At 47.4% G+C, this 8,382-nt stretch overlaps 4 protein-coding genes across 4 annotated transcripts; 2 read left to right on the top strand and 2 right to left on the bottom strand.

The window, feature by feature from the left end:
* The first annotated feature begins 469 nt into the window (after window positions 1–469).
* On the top strand, window positions 470–2,613 carry N7503_007519 (uncharacterized protein). The gene is made up of 4 exons (XM_057067066.1): window positions 470–558; window positions 612–1,400; window positions 1,487–2,036; window positions 2,114–2,613. The coding sequence occupies exons 1-4, from the start codon at window positions 504–506 to the stop codon at window positions 2,568–2,570; spliced, it is 1,851 nt and encodes a 616-aa protein (XP_056920747.1). The 5' UTR covers window positions 470–503; the 3' UTR covers window positions 2,571–2,613.
* Window positions 2,614–2,716: 103 nt separating this feature from the next.
* N7503_007520 (putative C2H2 finger domain protein) lies at window positions 2,717–4,430 on the bottom strand (the record flags this gene model as incomplete). Its single annotated transcript, XM_057067067.1, has 2 exons — window positions 4,273–4,430; window positions 2,717–4,205 (listed from the first exon to the last, which is right to left on the bottom strand). Exons 1-2 carry the CDS (start codon window positions 4,383–4,385, stop codon window positions 2,717–2,719), a joined length of 1,602 nt encoding a protein of 533 aa, XP_056920748.1. The 5' UTR covers window positions 4,386–4,430.
* A 222-nt stretch (window positions 4,431–4,652) lies between these two features.
* On the top strand, window positions 4,653–6,573 carry N7503_007521 (uncharacterized protein; the record flags this gene model as incomplete). The annotated part of the gene is made up of 4 exons (XM_057067068.1): window positions 4,653–5,062; window positions 5,138–5,291; window positions 5,340–6,343; window positions 6,399–6,573. The coding sequence occupies 4 exons, from the start codon at window positions 4,653–4,655 to the stop codon at window positions 6,571–6,573; spliced, it is 1,743 nt and encodes a 580-aa protein (XP_056920749.1).
* Window positions 6,574–6,694: 121 nt separating this feature from the next.
* N7503_007522 (uncharacterized protein) lies at window positions 6,695–7,181 on the bottom strand (the record flags this gene model as incomplete). The annotated part of the gene is made up of 2 exons (XM_057067069.1): window positions 6,695–6,874; window positions 6,996–7,181. 2 exons carry the CDS (start codon window positions 7,179–7,181, stop codon window positions 6,695–6,697), a joined length of 366 nt encoding a protein of 121 aa, XP_056920750.1.
* Window positions 7,182–8,382: the final 1,201 nt, after the last annotated feature.

Consider the following 8,382-nt stretch of genomic DNA (forward strand, 5'->3'; position numbering starts at 1 on the left):
GGCTCCACTCATGAATATATATCTTGGACGATCACCCGTGATAACCTTCCATAGATCAAGGAACGAAACCTGATACCAAAAATCAAAACCCACAGAAACTCATTAAATGGATTAGAAAAGCCTTCCAAGGTTATCCCATATTCCTCTTATACCTCATAAGACTAGGGGTCGTGACAGCCATGCCTGACGTCACCGTAGTGACTGTACTGTATCGGGCACAAAGGCATCCATGGATAAATTGTCATTTGAAACTCATCTGAGTTAAGTTTTGCATTACATGATCAGCATGTTTTCTTCGCCTTGAACTAGCATAGGTCAATAATCGATTAGCTGCGGTATGATAGTACTCTTGATAGCTGCTTGATACAATGAGTGGTCCAGAACTCTCCCCACCGCCCTCCCCACCCGATCGCGCCCTTTTCCAACTCTCATCTTCTAGCGGAAAATTTCTCCCCCTCCCACCCCTTCTCCTCTATTTGCCATCCATCAAGCCATATCCCAGTATGGCTCGCCATAGCAAGTCAAAGGCTCGTATGAAACGGGCCCCTGCAACGGCCAGTCAGTATAGATTTACTCCCCTTACGATATCATCGAGGCTTACCATATGAAAGAATCATCGCCACATCGGTTCACTATGCAGCAGGAGGCCCGCAATACTGAGACACATACCCGAAGCTGGTCACATAGCAACCTTCGACACAAAGCAGTTCAGTTCGTGAGCGCGGGACAGTTGCAGCGAACCGAGCAGGACGTTGAGGAAGAAGGAGGCAGTCAGACGGAAATCCAGTTGGAGGTAACAGAGCTGGAAATACAAGGAACGTCAGAAGCAAAGGACGATGCCAGTGACAATCTTTTCTTCCTTGATACTATAGGGGAGGAGGTTGTGCACACGGGTCTTCCAGACCCAACGTTGCACTCGGATCTCTCTGACACCGAAGGCAGTGAAGATGAAGTTGTGTTTACGGGACGTCGGAAGCCCATAGCGATCGAAACAGACGAGGCAGAGCTTCAAGAGTATTTGCAAAGGACTCAGAATGTGCTGCTCCAGGCAGCGGCCAGCTCAGAAGACTTGCAGCCCAATCACCAGGTAATTGTCGCTGAAACATCACCAGCGCCACGGACACAACAGGAACACCACCCGCTATCAGATAGGGAAGCCAACAAGTCGGCAGATAGTATGGCCGATAAAGACCATGGCTACGACCAGGAACACGCTCAAATGTCCACCGAAGGTGAAGGTGGTATCGGAGTGGGTAGACCCCTTTCAGGATCAGAGCTGGACACCGAAGGATCTCAAAGCATCCAGACTGAAACTTCAAATATTCAACTGGAGCAGCGTATTTCCAATGGTCGGCCAGTTGAAGACGCCGAAGACGCCGAAGTCATAGGGTCGATCGATGGTAGGCTCCTCCCCATTGTTAGGATCGATGTGATCCAGAACTATCCGCCCCTCCCCAAATAGCCGATATTGACGCAAAAACTATAGAACTTTCCAAAATGTACCTGGACACCGAACCGGACTCGTCAACCACTTCGGAGGATGACGACGCCGATCTAGATTCACCTGACGAATTTGACGAAGATTCGGATGATATGGACGATGAGGGATTACTCGAAGAATTGGCCGCCAATTTCTCTGCAGAGAAGAAAGGCAGCCGTGGAAAACATACCTTTCTATCGGCGACAGCATTCGCAGACGCGCTCGACGCAGACCCATACTATGGTCTCGATATCATGGATTTCGACCGGCCTAGTCTACAGAAAAGACCAAAGGGCAAGAAATCACACCTACTCGAGGGTATTATACTGTCCGACAGTGATCTAGACAACAGTGACCTAGAGATTCTCCAAGACGTCTGGGAAACGGACCGCAAGAAAAAGAAGGCGAAGAAACAGGAGCGAGAAGAGCTTCGTTCACAAGGCCTGTTAGGCAGGAAGTCCGGCGATCCGGATCTGAAGGTCAAATATGCCAAGGGAATGAACCTGGATGATCTGATCTCTGAGATTCGGACATTTCTCCTGTCCCCTAAGAGCAGGTATGTACACATTCCTGACTGACTCAGTCTCCCAAATCCGCTCAGCCTGTCCAAGTTTTCTAACCACGATAAAACAGCCTTGCACTGCCACCTATGACCAAACACCGTCGAAAAACCATTCATGAGCTGGCAAACAAAGTGAATTTGAAATCGCAATCCCGGGGTAATGGGTTGACTCGCTTTCCCATTATCCTGAAAACATCCCACACCCCCAAGTACACTCGCAAGACGATCCCCCAGTTTGACAATCTTTTGTCAGGAAGAAAGCTGAATCGTCGGCTTTACCAGTCATGGGGCCCGGATGCGTCCAGGCCATCTAAAGCCAAGCGGAGTGGCGGTAGTGGTGCTGTGTCTTATATGGATGGCGATGTGGTTGGAGCGTCAGCGCCCGAGATTGGCGCAGGAAATCGAGGACGGGCCATGTTGGAGAAGATGGGATGGAGCAGTGGCACGGCTCTTGGAGCCTCCAATAACAAGGGAATCCTGCAGCCTGTTACCCAAGTAGTCAAGAACTCAAGGGCGGGTTTAGGCTAGGGAGTTTAGATGTTTCTTTCTTGACGCCCCCTGCGATCAGGTCATAGACGTAAATAGAGATACAATCAATAGAAACTGGTCTTTCCTGCGAAGGGTTGGCTGGACCTCCCCTAAGCCCCCACTCAAAAACTTGCCCAAGGCGCACTTTATCGTTTCTTATTTTTGGAGGTTTTCAGTGGCTGGGCATGGCTCGGATTTTCTTTGATATGAGTGAACAACTTCGTCCTCGAAGGAAAGGTAGTACTGCAGTTGGCGCATAGAACCCCCGTACCCTGTTCTTCATTCTGAGCAGCCTTTTTAGCCCGCTTTTGCTTGGCCTTGCCCATTCGGGGGGCATCAGCTGGTCGGTCATCGATCCCAGAAGAGGATAGCTGCTCAGTCAATGGGGTCACGGAACTATCTTGCAACGAATCAACGTCCGAATGAAGTCTAGTTTGGATGGATTCTCTCGAGGCGTAGTCTTCATCCTCGATGGAGTTTAAGGAAGCCTTCTCAGCGTCTGGATGAGAGGATGACGGGTGATGATCGTCAGTCTCTGAATTAGATGGAAGCGTCGTCAAGGGTTCCATATGCTGGTCACTTCCGGTCTCAAGGATGACAGAGCCTTCCAACTGCTCATCAGGAGAGAGCGTAGCAACGAAAGCATCGCTTTCACTTGGTAATGTAGAATGGGATGCGTTGGTGTAAATGGTGGGTTCCAAATCCAGATCTTCATTCTGCGCTCGCATTTCACGACACAGCTGCTTGACAGCCTTCACATGTTTCTTACTCCGTTCATGAGCCTCGAATTGCTTCTGACTTTTGAAGTTCTTACTGCATGCCACGCATTCAAAGTTCTCAATCTCGCTCTCGGAACTCTCCTCTTCTTCCACCCCGGGCTCCTCAGATCGAGCCCACTCTGGAACAACATGATCGCGCATCTTAGCTTGATTTATTGCTCGAGATCGGGCGGCCTGGGCGGCTGCCGACTGACGAAGAGTCTCTTGACGTTGAGCTTCACTTTGGGCATTCGCCTTGTACCGCGGATCTCGTTTCTTGACAAAGGCCACCAAGGACCGAACCGCATCATTGAACTCGCGTATGCCTTCCTCTCGAAGGTGTCGATTCTCTTTTTCCATTAAGCGTCGCACTCGACGATCAGGTGCCTCGGAGTAACGATATGTATCTTTCCAAGCAAATGATTTACGGGTCGAGAATCCAGTCCAGGCGGCATAGAACGGACGCACGACAGTCTCAAAATTATCATCACGGCCACCAAACGACGGATAATCCACCATATTTTGACCATCCGACTGGCAGGCCAGTCGCTCCTCCAGTGCCAGCTGGGTGAACTGTTCTCGAAGGCCACCAAAAAATCCGGTTGGTAAGTCGGAAAAATCCATTCGCGGGCTGAATTTCGAAAACACCTTGAGGACCTCCTCCGCTGTCGTATATGACTGGGGACCTCCATCAGAGCCTCCCTCAGTCCCTAGGAATGCGTCGCTGTGAGAGTCATACCAAGCACGCTCTTGTGAATCGGCGAGGACCTCATATGCGGATTGAATTTCGGCGAACAGCCTGGTGGCCTCCTCAACATTTCCATAATTTCGATCGGGATGCAGTTCAAGAGCCTTTCTACGGTACGCTTTCTTGATTCTGTGAGGGAGGAAAGAGTCACATTAGTCGAGATGTGGATGTGTGTAGGGGATTTCCTCTTTCTCACTCGTCGTCTGTTGCCGTTTGCGTCACTCCTAACAGTTCATAATAATCTGTTTTTTGGCCCGGTTGACCCTGTGGCTCAGAGGCCTTGGAGCCTGTAGATTGAGATTGACCCATTCAAAGAATTGCAAAGAGGAAGGTGGGGGTGAAGTTCAGTTGAGGGGGAGAAACAAAAGATCAAGTTCTCGGGCTTGGCACCGTTCCTCCGCATTTCCATTTCTCAGATCATGCCCATCCTTAAGGCGAACCAAAGGTTCAACGCTGGCGTTGACTTCGCCCTGTGTACTGATAGTGACATCATCTGATCTGATCTCTCCTGTTCGATTGAAGGCCCACAGACTCTCTTCTTCACCGAGTTCGGAATTTCTTTGATCATCCACAGGGATGGTTCTGTCTCTGAATCACCTCCCAGAAGAAATCCTTCACTCGATCCTATGTGCATCTCCACCCCGATCTGCCGCTGCCTTACAGCAAACTAGCCACCGATTTGGGAACGTGACCAGGGAGCCTTTGTTATGGCGTCACTACTGCGAGACCCATTTCAGCTCCTGGGATAAACGACATGGAATCTCTCGGAAGCTCACTGATCCGGTATCGTCGGTCGACTGGAAAGCACTGTTTGTATTGAGATTCAACATCGACCGTTCCGTCTGTCGACTTCTGGATAGTATTCTTGCGAGCCAGACTGGGCGTATCGAGAAATTCCGCGCGGTTATTGATTTTGGGTTCGATGCTCAGGACACTCTTGTGTATCACAGCAGGGTAGAATCGGGGGAAGATCACTTGGCTAGAAGGTGAGAACCTAGATTCTCCTCTATTTTCCTTCTCTTGTGAGCGGGTAGGGTTGACTGGGGTTTCCAACACAAAAGGTACTACGCACAAGCGCTTTTGACCTGCCTTCATCGAAGTATTGCAGTACCTGAATGGGCCAAGCTTAGGCGTGGTGAGCCCGTTGCGCTCGAGCGTGCTCTGGCTGCTTTTGATCTTTTTATTCCAGAGAGTGGGTTTGGAGACTTAGATCAGGTAGCACTCCTCCCTCACCTACACCTAACTGGCGCTGATAATTTCCAGGTTCGGGATCTATTGGACGGGGTTGTCGCCCAGTTTTCCATCTCTCATTCCGATATCACTGTCCTTCGGCCCCGGGAAAGGGCTCTACTACTTGCGTCCTGGCTCCAGGAGAAGGGTCTCACCGGCATCGAGCCTGGGCGACCATATCATTCTTTGGAGCATAATTTTCTAGGGCTAGCTCTGACAAGCCCTGGTCACAATTCCCTGCCATTGATCTCCGCCGTGATCTATTGTTATGCGGCGCAACAGTTGGGAATGGACGCCCGTCCTTGTGGATTTCCATTTCATGTCCATGTCATTATTTCTCCGCCGCCTGGTCTTGATATGAATGGAAACCCGCTGATTGGCGAAGAGCCAGGTTCCCCCATGTATCTTGATCCGTTCCGAGGGGCACGGGAGACCCCGGTTTCTGATTTACGCGATCAGTTGGTCTTTCTTGGTGCCACGGATGCCGATCAAGCAGAATTCCTGGGTGGATCGCTACCCTCGCAAATCGTCTTGCGCTGCAGCAAAAATATCCTGAATTCCATTCACTCTACATCTCATAGTCCCAACATTCCGGCCACCTCGATGGATGTGGTAGGTGCTAAGTACGCTGCCCTGTGGTCGTCAATACTTCTCTCCGGGGACTCTAGGCCCATGGACCTGAGGCACCAGTTACCCTGGTTAATGGAGTTATTCGCTACCGACTTTCCATCTGATATCTTCTTGGTAGAACAGCACATTGTACCACTTTTTCGTGGACTGTTCGAGCACGAGCATATCTTAGAGAGTCTTCATGTCATGCGAGCGGTGGATGAGATTCCCAAACAGGTTCGACGACGGTCCAGTGCGAAGAAAGATATACGATACAAAGTAGGCCAGGTTTTCCAACACCGTCGTTACCATTACCGGGCCATCATCACTGGGTGGGACTCGGAGTGTGGTGCGGGGGAGCAATGGATGCAACGCATGGGAATTGATCGTTTGCAAGCGGGCCGACATCAAAGCTTCTACCATGTTCTGTGAGTTTACTGTTGCTCGAGAATTCATTTCCCAATTTGCCACTGACTTCGTTAGTGTCGAGGATCGAAGTGTGCGATACGTTGCTGAGGAGAATATCGAGCTCATCCTGCCGCAAATGATAGAGCTACCGCCAAGCCTGACGACCATCGCGGGCAAGCATTTCAAACGATGGGATGAGACTACGCGGTCATTCGTTAGTAACGTGCGTGATGAGTATCCAGATGACTAGCTGCCACCCGGTAGCATTGCAAGAATGGTTACAAGACTAGTTGCAAATGTCCAGTATGACCGACTGAGCGAGCAAGGGTATTATATTGCGATTATTTAGTTCGGTCAAACAGCCCATGTAGTCAGAACTCGTGAATCACACAAAGTACCATGAAAGACACGAGAGCAAAACGAAGCAACTCTTCTTCTTCCATCATCTCAGGGCCATATGTCGCATCGCCAAACTGCAGATGGCCGAAGTGATAGGAACCGACACCACCCTGAGCAGCACTGAGCAGTAAACCAGCACTTCTCCCAGCGGTCTAAGCACATTGGGTCTCCGCCGGGATGCCATGGCGGGTAACGTACCATGCAATTTCCGTTCTCTCCACAGTATTGGGGTTTGACGCAGTCCCGGTTGTTTACGCAACCTTTGGTACATACCCCGTCAATGCAGATAAAGCTCCAAGGACAGTCGGGATCCGCATCACAGAGCCTCTGCGAGTCCTCGTCCGCTCTCTTGTTGAATATGCTGGAGGAATTATAGTACTGGTTGGTGGACTTGCTATTGCCTGCTGGCAGCTGTCTGGATACTTCATATCCATCGTGGGTGTATGGGATGGAAGACATCGTATAAAAGATAAGGAGACCTATGGTGATAGCAATAAGTAGCAAGTAGTGAAAGGGCTGGCCCCACGAGGGACTAAAAGATCGCATGGTGAAAAGGGTGGTAGTATTCTTGTATAGTGAGATGGATTGGAATTTGAGAGTTGAAGTACTTTGCTTGTTCTTTATTAAATAGTACTTAGTATTTTGAGAGCCGAAGACTTTCTCAATTGAAACATTACTTGGCCTAGCTTGGGTTGGAAGATGTATACTTCACCTAATTAGGCCTAGGAAGGCGTTTCGATTCTTTGGTACCCTTTTGATGACTAAGGATTAACCTCAAGAAACGTCCCTAGCGTACCACCCAGAAACATAGTCAATTACGCTAAACTTCATAATCATAGGGCTACGCTAGTGAAATAGTATCGAAAAATTGAAACATTTTACATGTGTTGTTGCTAAGATATAAACAATGAATCTTTACTTACTATGCAATTTGGAGTGGCCGGGCTGGCTGGGTGGCCAGTTCGCTAGGGAGTTAGTAATTACGTTAGTTAATCATCAACTATCGTTGCTTCTAGCTTTTCTTAACCTTTCTGAGACTTATCTTAATAATATATGATTGCAATGGAAAGGTGTGAGGCCAATGACTTTTCCTTCATAATCTTAAAATAACGTTACCATATATAAATTCCATATCAATAGAACCATAAAAATGATAGTCTAATACTTAGTTCATACTCTTAATCACTCATAGTTCAAATTCAAGGTATTATAGAAAGATATTATATAATATATAAGAAATAACATAAGCTCAATCAAATATTATATATTTTATAGAAACTAATCTATTATTAAAGATAATTCTATTTAAAGTATTATGGTTTTAGCTCTATAAGCTTATTATATATAATCATTATAGATATAATAAAGAAAAGCTATTTATCCTATATTAAAATAGTATATAATTACTAATATTATATCTTTAATTAATCCTATAATTAAATCTAAAGTTAATTTAGACTAAGTTCAAAATAATATAAAAAATAGATTAAGCTTACTATTTTAGTATCCTGTTATAAAAGAAAAGATAGTTATCTATTTTCTAAGATAGAAATTATAGGATATCTTAGATATCCTAAAATAGTACTAAATCACTTCTAATTTAGTATCTAGATTAAGAGTAAGCTCTAGACTTACCTAGAGCTAGTCTATAATAGAGAGA

The sequence above is a fragment of the Penicillium pulvis genome (genome assembly GCF_028828015.1).
Source record: "Penicillium pulvis strain IBT 33274 chromosome Unknown contig_5_segment0_segment0, whole genome shotgun sequence".
Classification (NCBI taxonomy): domain Eukaryota; kingdom Fungi; phylum Ascomycota; class Eurotiomycetes; order Eurotiales; family Aspergillaceae; genus Penicillium; species Penicillium pulvis.

Bases quoted from the DNA above. Each gene is read 5' to 3' on its own strand.
- N7503_007519 (XM_057067066.1), top strand. From the start codon at position 504: ATGGCTCGCCATAGCAAGTCAAAGGCTCGTATGAAACGGGCCCCTGCA. The intron at 559-611 runs GTCAGTATAGAT...ACCATATGAAAG, and splicing joins ACGGGCCCCTGCAACGGCCA to AATCATCGCCACATCGGTTC. The intron at 2,037-2,113 runs GTATGTACACAT...ACGATAAAACAG, and splicing joins CTCCTGTCCCCTAAGAGCAG to CCTTGCACTGCCACCTATGA.